This window comes from Neoarthrinium moseri (assembly GCF_022829205.1).
Source record: "Neoarthrinium moseri strain CBS 164.80 chromosome Unknown scaffold64_Wmoseri_CBS_16480, whole genome shotgun sequence".
NCBI classification, from domain to species: domain Eukaryota; kingdom Fungi; phylum Ascomycota; class Sordariomycetes; order Amphisphaeriales; family Apiosporaceae; genus Neoarthrinium; species Neoarthrinium moseri.
Genome location: NW_026055178.1, coordinates 19,978 through 34,799, shown reverse-complemented (window position 1 = coordinate 34,799; position 14,822 = coordinate 19,978). Strand labels below are relative to the sequence as shown.

Sequence of the window (14,822 nt, the reverse complement as noted above, 5' to 3'; positions counted from 1 at the left end):
TGACCTTGCTCCTGGATCCTCGCCAACGACTATGGATCCCATGTTGAAAACATGCCACGTATGTCCAGGTCGCGATTAGTCTCCAAGTGCCAAAGAAGTAGTAAACAAAATGATTTGTTTACGAGACTGTATATGTACCCAAGGGTATATTTCTCGTGAATTCTTCAGTGACACCCTAATTCTATGGATTTTGACTTGATTGTAATGACCTGAAAGCCAATTCGCGTCCCTGAGTACAATGGTATATCAAGTCAATGCTGATTTAGACAGGCTGGTAACGATATGTCACTAATATCACTGACTAGTGCGCATTCTCCCTTGGTCGTCGAGATCAATGCGATTATCTTTTCTCAATTCTCTTGTGGTCGCTGACGGGGATATCGGGTCGTGCGAATTCTAATTCTAGGGGACCACATAGTTTTGATGCCCTATTGAACTTCAGCTACCGCCGTACCAGCTGTAAAGCAGCGGCGCAATGTCGGATTTGAGTGCACCATCGTTGCCATGCCCAGTCAGTTCCTTGCTCGAGAAAATGGGCTAGTATTGAAGCAGGAATCAATGTTCCTAAGGTCAGGATGGGTAATGGTATACTGTGACGACGATGAGGCACTGACGTTTCCTCCAAGCCGACTAGATTATGACACACGTGGCAGAGTGACGCAAAATCAAGCCACCCATAGGTATCAAAGCTTGCAGCCCTACGACGCTTTTTCCATATCAGATGCCAAAGACGTTGTTGCGCACAGCTTTGGTCGAAAGAGTCGACTATGAAACGGATGTAATTATAGCATGGCAGAAAACTAGTGGGCCCTGAGCGGCTGCTGGTCCACGCGCTTCGCACTGCAAGGCGGACCGGCAAGGTTCAATTGCAGCCCCGTAGCTTCTGACGTCGACATAAATATCTCACCACGAAGACGACGTCGTGCCCAATCACCATGGACAGCCCCTACGCCAAGGAGCTGCAGACGGCCATCAATGTCGTTCAGCAAGCAGCTAGGTTAAGCCAATCTGTCATATCGTCGGCCGACAAGGGTGTTGTTGAGAAGGACGATCTCAGCCCCGTCACAGTAGCCGACTTTGCGATCCAAGCTCTTTTGGCCGCCACCATCCACCACGCCTTCCCGAATGACAAGTTTGTAGGCGAAGAGTCGGCCGCAGAGCTCAGAGAAACCCCAGTATTGCTCGATCGGGTCTGGGCACTACTTCAGAGCCTGAAGGAGGCCGAGTCGAACTCGCTGTGCAAGCTTCCCGCTAGCCCGGAGCAGATGTGCGAAGTGATCGATTGGTGTGGAAATGGGGTTCCCGGCGGTCCGGACTCGGGGAGAATCTGGGTTTTCGACCCGATCGACGGCACACAGACGTTCGTGAGGGGTCAGGCGTACGCGATCAATGTTGCGCTGATGGATGGTGGAAAGCAGCTGCTCAGCATCGTTGGCTGCCCGACAATACCAGTGAATGCCGAGGCGCCAATTACCGACAAAACGGTTGACCCGACTGGACGCGGTTTGATCATATTCGCTGCAAGGGGCTACGGCACCTACGTCCGTACACTTGTCGGATCAGCTGCCGAAGTTCAGTCAACGAAGGTTGAACCTCACGCTGAGACGGCTACCCTCGGGTCTCTGCGTTCCGTCACCTGCTTCCAGACCTCAAATTCTGGCCTGGATGAGGTGCACAAGACCGTTGTTGAGAGACTCGGGGCGGTATATCCCGGATGCGATTTGCTTGGTTGGGTGCCTCGATGGGTTACCATGGCGTTAGGTGCATCGAACATGACTGTCTGGGCTTATAAACGTCGGGATAGAGTCGCAAAGATCTGGGACCATGCTGGAGCCATGCTTCTCTTTGAAGAGGTTGGAGGAAAGGTTACGGATGTCCACGGAAAGGCCATTGACTTAACTATCGGGAGGAAGATGACAGCTAACTATGGCTTCATCGCTGCACCAAAGAATGTCCACGACGTAGTCCTAAAGACTGTTCATGATGTTCTCAAAGAGCAAGGGAGGGGAGATGTACTGGTGTAACTAGACTTCTTTCGACTTGTTCCCAATGCAATCAAGGCTCTCTAGTCCTGAGGCAGCGGCATGAAAGGCAATCCGGGGCGACCGGTACAGCGCATCGCATCCTTGGTTACTTCGCTCCACTACATCACACAGCAATAGTTCCGAAAACCCCTGAACAAGTCGTACAGCAGCGAGTACAGTTAGTAGTCGTGAGTGACCAAAAGTGCGTTTGATGCTGGACTGGTATGTGTGACGCTATCATGTTCCCGGCGGCGCTTCTTGGCCTTGGAAGTCACGGTGACATCCGGGGACAAGTCATGTCCGCTAATAAATTGAACTTCTCCTGTCACGCCGTTCGATCAAGGCCCGACACAAACGCGATCTTTCTGGTCATCTTCCGGGATTGCCCCTTTGGGATGGTCGTACCCTTGGCCCCACACTTTCACGGGTTCCCATTACCGAGTGAAGCAAGGAATCAAAGCATCTTATTCGATACCAGATTCCTCCTTGGCCAGATTCGGTGCATGAATTAATATAATTGCGGCCCGTGCTAGAAACATTTCCTGGTTTCGTTCCAAGATCAGTGGTGGAATCCCAGTCGCGCAAGTCCTTGAGATATCAGCGGAGCAGCCGGTAATCACATCCAGACACTGCAAAGACCAGCCAGTCATGGTTCAAATGATCAATAAATACATATGTAGCTGCGGTGAGTCCTTAGACGCTGGTGGATTCTAGAAAGGAAACGCTACCACCATAGTGATTTTCATATTTCCAGCTCAATATGAAGAACGCCCTCCAAATCATCGCAGCGGCTGCGCTAGCTTTCAACAGTGCATCAGCTCATTACATCTTCCAGCAACTTAGCATAGCATCGACCAAATACGATGTGTATCAGTACAGTAAGCTCGAAAAAACATTCCTGATCTGGCTGGCATTCCAGCCGAGCATTGATTCGATGGCTGATCTTCCACTTTTTGCAGTCAGGAAGAACAGCAACTACAACTCTCCAGTAACTGGTTAGTCCTCGCAAACCGAAAGATGTGACACGGGTGCTGAAAGTAAACAGACTTGGCCTCAACTGATCTGCGATGCAACGTTGGGGCCAGCGGTACCGGAACAGACACTGTCGCCGTCAAGGCTGGGGATTCCTTCACTTTTACCCTCGACACGGTGTGCACTTAAATACGTTGCGATGGAAAAAGGCTCAGCTAACGACTTACAGGCGGTCTATCACCAAGGTCCCACCTCAATGTAAAGTTGGCAGTAGGTAGACATACTGCAGAAATACTGATCTGTCACAGTTACATGTCCAAGGCTCCGAGCACTGCTGCAGCCTATGACGGCAGCGGCCAGTGGTTCAAAATCAAGGATATCGGTTAGTGCCATCAAGAGAGCTGTATAATTTATCGGAATATTGACTGTCTCTAGGCCCGACGTTCAATGGCGGCTCGGCAACTTGGGATCTGTCACGTGAGTAGTCATCTGCCTTGGTTATACAGATGAAATACTTGACACTGAGATGAACCAGAGACGTACACGTACCAGATTCCCTCTTGCATCGCTCCAGGAGAGTATCTTTTGAGAATTCAGCAGCTCGCTATCCATAACCCTTGGCCAGCTGGCATTCCTCAATTCTATATCTCCTGCGCTCAAATCAAAGTAAGCGGCAGTGGAAGCAAGACATTTTCAGGTGTCTCCATCCCAGGTGCTTTTAAATCAACCGACCCTGGTTACACCGCCAACGTAAGTTATTTCCATGCATCATTCTGACCATACAACATGGAATAACACGGGCATAGATCTACAACAACTTCTCGAACTACACCGTCCCTGGCCCGAGCCCAGTAAGTGGAATACAATAATTAGGCCAACATAAGCTGATTGTGGCAGGTCTCTTGTTGAGTAGGGTGTAAGCACACATCGGTTCCTGAGGTATTGTCTGTCTTGAGACAAGGTTCTCCTGCATTCCTAAAACTATTGGGCAATTTGGAGACGAAGACACTCTTTGGCTAGCAGACTGCGTATCCTGAATTATACACATTTTTGCTTCAGAATTCCACAGGATTGGTTGCGTTGCTCATCTAACTTTCTTCATTCTCTTCATAATGCACTGTAATAACAAAAGATCCTTGTCAGTACTCAAACTCACGCCCAGGATGCGTGTTCTTTGGCACGCTTATTTGCATGGTAGTTGAAACATCCCCATCATTGGTATGAATATCCTCAAATCACTCGCGTTCATCAATGGATCACGGTCTGTACCCAATAGAGGGTCAATCTGTTCGAACTATGCAGGCCACGCCTGGGTGCTGTATCGATTCAAGGTGGCTGCGAGACTGCGATGCTTTGGTTTCATCATGCAGCTTGCTTGTAACTGCGCGGCGATAGTCAAAGCCAGCACGCATTCTAGTTCTCAAAGCCTCTTCTACTAACACACTATATAGCCACCTCTGCTTGATTTATAGTGCCAGGAAGCACCAGAAAACGATATCGAGAGAAAAGAACGTTCCGACGCATCCTCTACATAAGCCAGGAGATCCGAACTCTTAAATCTTCGGGCGGGATTAAGTTAAGCACAGGAGCATTGACGGTACTGATGTTGGCTATGCGCACTCAACCCGGAAGACATTAGACCTTCCACCCTATGTGATAGTTGACATGACTTGACATGCCGGTTCTACGAGGCAGACAGGTAGATTGTGACCTCAGAAACACGGGATGCGCTTATCTTAGTTACTTGACAGCTCACGAGACTATGTAGACAATCGTCGTCGCCCCCAGCTATCAAATAACAAGGTGTATCTCAGCACCCCCCATTCGCACTTCCGTGTCAATGAATACGATGACTGAATAAAATAGTCTTGTATATAGCATTATAAGACCTCATCAGTACCTAGTGGAACATTGTCATTATGCTTGCCCATCAATCGGTTTAAAACTGAGTTCTTGGACTTGATCTAAGTTCAGAAAGCGGGCCTCGAAAATTTGGCCGAAGGGCCTAGGTCCCTTGATCAGCACTCAATAGTCAGTGGATAAGAGGCCTAGTTCAATCGCCAAGACCTCGGAGTGGCTGCCGAGACGCCTGGCGGCCTGGGCCACCAACCTCAGCTTTCAGCTGCAATCTTGTATGCCATCATATCCAATTCGGCTTTTGGTTTCAAGTGTCTAAGAGATACCTACCGAATCCTCGGGGAAGACAGTCATGAAGAAACATTGCGTTTCATGCTTGGAATCAAGTTTCCTGCTCGGCGTTTTGCTTGAACATTGATGGCACCAGAATGTACATACCTGCGGGCATTAGCTAGATACACAATGCCTAACTTAGTGGGCACAGCCAGAGCAGACTCGCGCAGCCTGGCATATGTTGTCAGCATGGCCTTGATACGCGTGGTGCAGTCTAGAAGCTCCGATAAGCAAGGATCCTGCAGGGCGGGACCACAAAGCTCGTACTCAGAGATGCAGCCCACCACCTCTGCTAGCTGCGCGCCGACTGAATCTGGCTTCGTGGCGCTGGTGCACTCTTATCTGGCGCAGGCAGTTGGCTCGAACCTGCATTAGCCCTCGCATTTGCAGGTGCTAATATTGCTTCGGGTGTGCCTGTGCCGTTGGAGATCCAAGCCCATCTGTTGACGAGAAGCTGGGCGAAAACTGTTTGGATTATGTCCTACTTATCAGCGCGCCCTGGCTCGCTTGGGCGCTGCTTGTCACTTTATGTTTTTCGTATCACAAACGTCCTGTCAGCGAGATTTGCTGCGATCGCAAATCCTGTCAGCCGCTGTGTCGTTGGGGGCAGTTCCTTTTTTTAGGAGCCCGTGGGTCGCCTAACCTTCTCGCGACTCTCTCGAGGTCTGTCGACCAGCGCATTCGGATAGACGACGGTCGAGCAGAAAACATCGGCCTTTTTACCAATTGACTTTTATTCTTTTTCTTTCTTTTTCGACTTTTTGTCACGATGTTCTACACCCGCTCGTTACTGCTGGCGTTTGGTGCAGCCGCTGGAGCAGCATCCTCAAAGCGCGGTCTGGTTTTCGTCCCAAATTCCCAATGGCCCGAAGACAACAACGTGTGGGTTCAGTCAGGGTCAGATCTGACATGGTACTACAACTATGGCTCTACACCATCGTCTGCCTTTACCGGTCACTCCCAAGAAGACTTTGAGTTCGTGCCAATGCTGTGGGGTGCCATCAGCGGCACGTCTTTCCTCGACGAAGTAAACGGGCTCATCCAGGGCGGTGTCAACATTTCGCACGTCCTTGGCTTCAATGAACCGGATGGCGAATCTTCGACCGGTGGCAGCAACATTACTCCCGCGAGAGCCGCTCAGGTCTGGGTGGATAATATTGAGCCGTTGGCAGCGAAGGGGATCAAGCTTGGATTGCCAGCCTGCACTGGAGGGTGGAATGGTATTCCGTGGCTGCAACAGTTCCTTGCCAACTGTTCGTCACTCGTTAGTACAGACGCCGAGACAAAGAACTGTACTTACGACTTCGTCAACATCCACTGGTACGGCAATTTTGAAGGCCTGGCAAGCCATATGGGCTCATACTCCGCCGCGTAAGTCATTCCAATACTGAGTGGCTCCGGGCGGGTTGATCGAAGTCCACTAATCGATAACCTCCAGTTTCCCCAATGTAACCCAGTGGATCACCGAATATAATCTTGACAACCAGGACCTCTCAACGACGCAAAGATTTTTCAATACGTCCGCGGAATACTTTGACCGCCTGGACTATGTTGGTCGCTACAGCTACTTCGGCTCATTCAGGTCAAAAGTTAGCAACGTTGGCGAGAATGCAGTCATGCTGAACAACGCCGGAAAACTCACGGACATAGGCTCCTGGTACCTAGGTGTATCAGCCACCGGAGTTTTGCCTACATCAGTCGCAGGAAAAGGGTACTCACCCATGGCTATGGCGTCTGTGGTCGCTCTCATTAGTGTCATGGCGTTGTTTGGTTGTTGAGCAATACTGTCATTTATAATAGCGGCCCTGCACCTGTAGAGTAAGGCAAACTCTTTCTCAGTATTGGCTTGTATTCCCGCATGGCTTGACGCTATGTCGTACGGCTGAGCATTGGGCAGTCAGTCACCCTTTCTCATTAACCGCGGTACGGCCTGGGCAAACAGAAGTTTGTGCCAGATATCGATGGGGGCTTGTCCATTTGTGAGCATCTCTTCATGAGCAACTCAATTATACACATAGACATATAGACGTACTATAGACATAGAGACAGCTTATGAGGATATTAGTGGGAAACCAGCGTTATTGCAATTACCGAGCAATTTCCACTTCCCTTTCTGGGCACTAAAAGGCCTACGCGTTTGCCGTGGCATCAAGACGGTTTAAATGTTGTTGCTTCGGCCTCGCCAATAAACCCCCCCACCATTTCATGCTACCGAGTGTGATAGCTCCCTCCGGCTGTGACAGTGAGTTATGAGGTAAATGCTGTGGTACTGGTTTGGTCTACGTGCGCGCTCACAACCGGTGGTCCCATCAAGGTCAAGATCCCCGACTACTACTCTGACTTACCAGACAGTCAGCTTGGAGGTTATGGATAGCTGGGCTGCATTTTAGTAGTTGATAGGTTACGGAACTCCACATCTGAATTGCTTCCAACCTGGATTTTGTTATATGTCCCGCCGCGGTGCGAAGTTCTTCCGAGTACGTAGCACGCAAGAGAAGCATCGTTTGTCGATGGTATATGATGAATTCACTTAATATTAGGATTTTGTCATGGTAAGCTTGTCTTGTAAACAGCAACCATAATACAGACTAGCTGTGGAATACTTCTACAACAGATAACCCAGGGACTAATTGGGAAGGAACTACAAATGAAATGTCCACATTGTACTTTCAAAAAGACTTCCAAAGGAACTATCTTGCGCCGAAGAACGGTGCTTCATGCTTCACCTAAGCAGAGACCGTCACCTGCAGCAATTTTGGTTCAGCCGCTGTCAGGAGCCCAGCCGCGTTCTGACCCACGGGATTGACATCGTCGTATGGAAATGAATAGCCCTTGCCGTCAATCAGGTGCTGATGCAGGATTCGGCTGTAGTGGTTGGTAACATTTTCTGAGTAGTACTTGCTCTCATCCCCGTAAGGCTGAACTTCGCCTCCCTCTAATAGCAAGGTAGAACGAGCAAAGGCAGCACACAGGCGCGCAGCCAGTCTCTTCTGGACCAAAGAAGTTTCATTCCCAAACGGCCCTGTGCAACCCCAGATATCGGTAGTACTTGGCTTGGCAAACTGAGGATCCCCAGTTCCATTACATTTCAAGAAATCCTCGTTGACACGACAAATGGACTGAGCTCCATTCCCAGCTACTGGCAAGTCTTCTCCATCCTCCGCACCCTGCGTGTTGATTCTCAGATCAACGTCTTTGTATTTGGTCCAGACTTTTTGTACGTAGCTGCTGTAGTAATCATTCATGGAGTTCTTGGCCGCGTCGAGATGGGCGTAAAAGTTGGGTGATACCACACGCAAAATTGTGTTGTCTTGTGATCGCACGCACATCCTTCCCCATTCGGCATGAGAATCAGTTCTGGACTGGGCCTCCATCTCGCTGCAGATGTCATTGAGGCTTTCAGGGGTAATGCCTTTAACATTTTGTGTGTCAGGGGCCCCCGTGGAGTTGGTAGAGGTGAGTGCCATGCCGATGGTCAGACTGACCCAATCAACAAAGGATAGATTCACATGAATTCCCTCGTTCTCCAGATTGCTAAGCTCGAGGAACCCCCATTTGATGTTGTACTCTGGTAGTGACGGATTGGCTACTGTGGGCTCGACAAGAAGCCCCTTTGTAGTTGTGTTGAACATCAGTTCGCCTTCTGCCAACCATATGCGCCCACTTTCAAGGAATCCGGGAAGCGTAAAACTAATTTGCTTCTGATTGGGAACGTTGATCGCGAGTTTGATGTCAGGTTTGATTTGCTGAGGAATGTCGGTGTACTGACTGTCGCCAGGGTCCAGTACATGCCATTGCCAAGTATCAGACCGAAGGAGAACAGCCTTACCAGTTCCTGGATCTATGCCCGAAACGTACGCATTTAGATCGGCGCCATGGGTGTTGTTTATTTGGATTTCCAAGTGTGCATTTCCACGGGCTTTGATTTGGAATCCTGATCCCATGATATCATATTGGTGCATGCCAGCCCGACGGGGCTCGGAGGCAACGGACGAGTGTGCGAAAGGCGTGAACGCCGCTGCAATGATAGCGAGAAGGAGTCGAGTGGATATATTCATTTTGCACAGACTTGCGCATGAGGAGGAAAGTTTTATTCGTATGCATAGAGCTGGAGAAGCCCCGAGAGAGTTCATTTATACACATTTCACCCGCCTGCTGAGATGGCGTAGCATGCACGAGCTACCGAGATGTGCAAAGAAAGCCATGATTCACGCAGTGTGGTCCAGTCACGGGAACGTGATATCCAACAAAGGGCAGACGGCGGAGAACCAACGCTCGTGGGCTCACACCAAGAAGAACAAAGAGCACGGTGTTGGCCCGGTGTCACACGACGCTGATCACCTTGGTCTCGAGATCATCACCAACTGAGGCTTGATAAGAGCAGATGTCAATATAATGGTTATAATGGTGTCATACAAGATTAAATCTGGGGACTATGAGATATAACATGCAGCCCGTCAAAGGCGCAGTACTGCATCTGACCGAGGCCCCTGCCGCCCACGACTTGGGATTTTCCTCACTCAGGATAGCACTTGTTGCCATTGGGAGCATAGGTGCTCTTATCATCATTCAGGAGCAGAGTTGAAACGTGAGGGCCGCTACTCTGTCTAGGTCCGCGGTGACGCTCCGATTTAGTCAGGTTTCAAATCGTAGGGCAAGATGTACGGTTGTAGACCTTCAGCAGGGGCGGTGGGGTCAGAACTGAACCAGGCAGCTGTTGTCAGGATTGAACTCCGAAAGCCGTCTTGGACAAGGCCAATCGATTCATGCTGTTGCGGGATTGGCACCGCGCCAGGAGCCATGTCCTACTTACGTACGGTACCTAACTGACTAGGTGCTCAAGTCAACCCGAAGGAGCTTGGACGGAGCCCGGGAGGCCCTGTGAGCTGCTAAGTGAGGGTCCAGACACTCAACCGCCGGGACCTGGGGCGGATGGGGTGCATGTGCTGCCGCCGAGCCGAGGAGAGCCGGCCGAATTAAATACGAACGAGGGACGACGGACAAAACATCGCCGCGCGTCGCCGCCTTGCGGTCAGCGCAGAGCAGCGGGAATCCGGCAATGGTAGCCAAGCAGTCGTGGTGATTGCCAGGCCACCGTTCGGGGGTCTATGGGGTTCTATGTCGGGCATTCTGCATTGTTGTTCCCGATTACCTAGTGAAAACGATCCGATGCTAGTTGATCTCGCCCGTTGGAATCGCCGACGGGGATCTGCTCCCCTACTGAAGCCAGCGAACCAACTGGCAGTACTGGCCTTGGAAGTACAGTAGCCCAGTCCAGTACGAGCCGTGGGCAAATGGGGTTCACAGCGCAGGACTTACCCCAGATTTCTCCGGCTTTAGTGCTGATTAGTGATTCTCGGGGCGCCCTGCAATCTGCCGAGCTGGCCCCAACGCCAACCGAAACCGGGAATTTGCCCGCCGTTACCTCGGCAAGTCTGGAGCCTCCCCCACGCCCTTATGAACTGCGGCCGGTCGTCGCGAGCTCTGTCGTCTCCGAGACTGCTGCTGTGCCTGATGCTTTTCTGATCTGCGCAACCTCAGGTCGTCGTGTGTCTGTGTGTCTGTTATCAATCCTGTCCAGAGAACCTGTCGAGTAGCCATCCAGTCGCCCAGCCGCCTAGCCGCCCTCCGTTGAACAAGATGGCCGCCGAACGCATTGGTTCCATCTTCAAGCACCTGTCGCCCGGGTCCAGCTTATCGCAGATGTACGTCTTGTCCTCCTTTTAAACCACTCTCCTCAGACGTGCCTTTCCAACGTCCGGCGACTGCCCTGTTGTCTTATTCGTGTCTGCCCGTGGCATTCTTCTTCCGAAGCCACTAACTCACTGCGCCCAGAACCTCCAAGAACCCCGACGACATCGTAATCACGCTTGCCGTCCGTACCCCGCTGTGCAAGGGCAAGAAGGGTGGTTTCAAGGACACCTCGCTCGAGTACATTGCATATGCTCTCCTCAAGGAGGTCAAGGACCGAATCGGCTTCGACCCAGCGCTCGTTGAGGATATCTGCTTCGGAAATGTTCGTATACTAGTTCCTATTTGTCTCCCTGAGAAGCCGCCATAGTCCCCGGTGCTGACGACACCCACCCCTAGGTCTCCGATGGCAAGGCAGCTTACAAGATCCGCGCCGCATCCCTCGGCGCTGGATTCTCCAACACCTCCGGTGCCTCGTCCGTGAATCGTTTCTGCAGTTCCGGCCTGAAGGCGACAGCCGACATTGCACACGCGATCTCACAGGGCTCCATCGAGGTTGGTATCGCCATCGGTGGCGAGTCCATGACTGTCGGCGGCGACCGCCTCGAGGCGCCCTTCGACGAGCAGATCCTCACCAACCAGGACGCCAAGGACACGATGGAGGCTATGGGGTGGACCAGCGAGAACGTCGCCCGCGACTTTGGCATCACCAGGGAGCAAGTCGACACATACGCCGCCGAGAGCTTCCGGAGAGCCGAGGAGGCGCAGAAGGCTGGCTGGTTCGATGACGAGATCGTCCCGATCACCACCAAGGTCAAGGGACCTGACGGCGAGCTCAAGACGGTGACCCTCACCAAGGACGAGGGTATCCGCCCCGGAACCACCGCCGAAGGACTCGGCAAGATCCGCGCCGCCTTCCCTCAGTGGGGACCTATCACCACTGGTGGCAACGCTAGCCAGGTCACCGATGGCGCGGCTGCCGTTGTGCTCATGAAGCGGTCCAAGGCTATCGAACTCGGCGTCCCGGTCGTCGCCAAGTACGTCGGCACGACCGTCGCTGGTCTGCCTCCTCGTATCATGGGTATCGGCCCCGCAGTCGCCATCCCCAAGCTTCTCAAGCAGTTCAACCTCAACATTTCCGATATCGATGTCGTTGAACTGAACGAGGCCTTTGGAACTATGGCTGTCTACTGCCGAGACAAGCTTGGCCTCGACTGGGCCAAGATGAACCCCCGTGGAGGAGCAATTGCCCTCGGACACCCTCTGGGCACTACTGGTGCAAGACAGATTGTCACTGGTCTCAGTGAGTGCAGGAGGCAAAAGAAGAAGATCCTGCTGACGAGCATGTGTATCGGAACTGGTATGGGAATGGCTGGTCTCTTTGTGAACGAACAATGATTTTGATACTTAAGCTATCTAATGAAAATATCCATCATTAGCACCAACATTCGCTTGTCATTGTCTGCACCTCCGGGAATCGCGTACTGTCTGCAAATTGCATTGTGTTTCGATGCAATTGACTGTTGCATTTTATTCCATGTTAACATTCTTCAAGTACTAAGTCTGCCTCATGAATCTTCATATAATCGGGAACCGCAAGATACAGGTTTCAAGAGTCCTCTTTCCTCCAGGTTCGTCAGCAGTTCCAGGAGGTCGGTATCCATGTTCCGCGGTGCGAGCAATGAGAGTGCCACAGGGAGGTGTTCTTCTCGCTTTGTAAACTTCGACGTGAAGCTGACCTCACCAACGGGGATAGTATAATCCGGACACCCAGAGGAGTAGCTAAGGGAATACACAGAAAACCCATTCCAGAAGACCTCTTTGCTCTCCAATCTCCCCAGCTCGTCCCTATACTGCGGCCTCCCCCAGCTTTGCGGATAGACTAACAGCGGTATCTCCTCGGACTCGACCCCTGGCGCTGGGAGGAGTACTTTATTTACCCAACCTGCAAATGCATGCAGGGTCTCGATAGACTGTTCCAAATCACTGTCTGATACACTTGCTCCGTAGTCTAATCGTGCCTGCGTGATCTCTTCGATGAATGGTGGGCGGCCATGGCGCTGTTGGTACTGCTGAGCAAACGGTTGGACGACATCACGGGACAGTTGCCCATAGACAATGTTCTTGTAGATGGAGCCGGTCGCTTGCAGCAAATCTTCGGGCTCAGTTTCCGGGTGAGTTTCCTTCCAGAGATCGAAAATGCAGACTTCCTCACGTTTCGCCTCGAGAAAGTTCTCCAAACCCTTGACAAAATCTTCCATCAACTTTCCAGCAGGTGTACCAGCTTCTGGACCCTGAAAGCCCCGCGAAAAGAACTTTGGTGTTTCGCTTGGTTCCGTCGAGTCCTGCTCAACAGCATAGAGAAGCTTATATCGTGGCCTCTTCGGCGGTCTGGCGACTGCGCCGGCCGGCATACCCATCATGACCTTGGCCACAGATTCTGCAACTTTTGCTGAGCGAGCGAATACTCCTGGTGTGTCCATCAATGAAGTGCAGACGAGGCCGGCACTCTTCATTGCATCTAGAGATGGGCGAATGCCATAGAGGCCGTTGACTCCCGCAGGATGCCGAACGGATCCCCCCGTATCAGTGCCAATCGTAAAGTCCAACCAGGAATAGCTGGCGCAGCTTGCCGCCGAGCCAGAGCTGGACGCTGATGGTTTTTGGAAGCTGTCACCTCTTGGATTCGTCGGCGTGACCTCCTCCAGGCGCTGCAAAGGGTCTTGGCCATCACACCACTGGCAACATCTCAATTTGCCAACCATAACCGCCCCCGCGGCGATTAGTGCCCCGATGCATGGGGCTGTCGAGTCTCGGGGTGGGAAGGATTCGCGGTAGCACTTGCTCCCGTTTCCGGTTTCCAAACCGGCAATGTCAATGGCATCTTTTACGCCAAAGCGCAGTCCAGTCAGTGGTTGTTCCTCCGACGGCTCGCTGTCATACAGCTTTGAGGGCACCGGTATGTGACTAGATGCTTGAAGCCACCTGAACCTGGACGGACCATCTGGGACTGTGCCACCGACAAAGGTATTGTTGGTATCCTCGAAAAGTCTGAGAACGCTGAAGACGCGACCAGTAGATGACTGGAGCATATAGGGCCCGGCTGACAACGTGATATTCTGAGGTATCTCACAGACAATATCCTGGCCTATGTTCGGCGGCGTCCCGTGGCTGTCTTTGACGAGAATTGCTTTCAGGTGTCAATCAGCCACAGTCCCGAATGGCCACTACAGGCTCGCCAGTGGATGTCTCGGATGTCTTTACCTTTCAAAAATTTGTCCGACCATACGTCGTCGAGGTCGAAGCCAGCGACGCCTTGGGAAGCATCAAGGCACGTCGTAGGGATGAACCTATCCTCCCCGTCCAAAGGGTTTACTACGGCTTGCACCTGGTCGAGTAGATATGGCTTCTCACCCACATCCACAATGATGGTAGGTGGCGGCGCTTCGAGCGCCAATCTTCTACGCTTGCTCATTGCTTGTTGTGTCGTTGTGAAGACGAGGAATCCCTCACAACCCTGGCGTTCAATTGTGAAGAGGTTAGTGGCTGATCCCAACGCCCGGTGACGCCACTTACACCTAATATAGCTAATCGCTTACAGCGGGATCATCGAAAGCCTCACAACCCCCACCATTAGGATTAACAGAATGTCGCTAACTGCCTAGGTACCTATGAATGTACGGTGTGTAGTTGGAATCTCGGGTCCTTACTATGACGCTATTTCATGCTGATAATTTTTTCTAAACAAGTTGTGTTCGGTTGAAAGGGTTCTCAGAATACGTGATTACCTGAAGGTAGGTTAGGCCTCTGGCTTGCCAAGCTCTATTCAGCTGAGCATCTGATAGGAATTAGCGGCGCCAGTGGCTGCAACTAGATGGGCTCTCGGTTAGCGGGAAAGACTCAAGTATCCACCAGCGATCCCCTGCTGGTGGCTGGCACTGATGA

The 14,822-nt window shown here is 51.7% G+C and overlaps 6 protein-coding genes across 6 annotated transcripts; 4 read left to right on the top strand and 2 right to left on the bottom strand.

Annotated features, from left to right (window-relative positions):
• Nucleotides 1–935: 935 nt before the first annotated feature.
• JN550_011170 (uncharacterized protein) lies at nucleotides 936–2,024 on the top strand (the record flags this gene model as incomplete). The annotated part of the gene is made up of 1 exon (XM_049309506.1): nucleotides 936–2,024. One exon carries the CDS (start codon nucleotides 936–938, stop codon nucleotides 2,022–2,024), a length of 1,089 nt encoding a protein of 362 aa, XP_049166810.1.
• A 760-nt stretch (nucleotides 2,025–2,784) lies between these two features.
• Nucleotides 2,785–3,905, top strand: JN550_011169 (uncharacterized protein; the record flags this gene model as incomplete). The annotated part of the gene is made up of 8 exons (XM_049309505.1): nucleotides 2,785–3,019; nucleotides 3,070–3,173; nucleotides 3,226–3,254; nucleotides 3,305–3,378; nucleotides 3,432–3,473; nucleotides 3,532–3,746; nucleotides 3,803–3,847; nucleotides 3,894–3,905. 8 exons carry the CDS (start codon nucleotides 2,785–2,787, stop codon nucleotides 3,903–3,905), a joined length of 756 nt encoding a protein of 251 aa, XP_049166809.1.
• Nucleotides 3,906–5,955: 2,050 nt separating this feature from the next.
• JN550_011168 (uncharacterized protein) lies at nucleotides 5,956–6,964 on the top strand (the record flags this gene model as incomplete). The annotated part of the gene is made up of 2 exons (XM_049309504.1): nucleotides 5,956–6,557; nucleotides 6,625–6,964. The coding sequence occupies 2 exons, from the start codon at nucleotides 5,956–5,958 to the stop codon at nucleotides 6,962–6,964; spliced, it is 942 nt and encodes a 313-aa protein (XP_049166808.1).
• Nucleotides 6,965–7,912: 948 nt separating this feature from the next.
• On the bottom strand, nucleotides 7,913–9,244 carry JN550_011167 (uncharacterized protein; the record flags this gene model as incomplete). The annotated part of the gene is made up of 1 exon (XM_049309503.1): nucleotides 7,913–9,244. The coding sequence occupies one exon, from the start codon at nucleotides 9,242–9,244 to the stop codon at nucleotides 7,913–7,915; it is 1,332 nt and encodes a 443-aa protein (XP_049166807.1).
• A 1,582-nt stretch (nucleotides 9,245–10,826) lies between these two features.
• On the top strand, nucleotides 10,827–12,275 carry JN550_011166 (uncharacterized protein; the record flags this gene model as incomplete). The annotated part of the gene is made up of 3 exons (XM_049309502.1): nucleotides 10,827–10,891; nucleotides 11,022–11,202; nucleotides 11,277–12,275. 3 exons carry the CDS (start codon nucleotides 10,827–10,829, stop codon nucleotides 12,273–12,275), a joined length of 1,245 nt encoding a protein of 414 aa, XP_049166806.1.
• A 170-nt stretch (nucleotides 12,276–12,445) lies between these two features.
• Nucleotides 12,446–14,352, bottom strand: JN550_011165 (uncharacterized protein; the record flags this gene model as incomplete). The annotated part of the gene is made up of 2 exons (XM_049309501.1): nucleotides 12,446–14,067; nucleotides 14,142–14,352. The coding sequence occupies 2 exons, from the start codon at nucleotides 14,350–14,352 to the stop codon at nucleotides 12,446–12,448; spliced, it is 1,833 nt and encodes a 610-aa protein (XP_049166805.1).
• Between the last annotated feature and the right edge of the window lie 470 nt (nucleotides 14,353–14,822).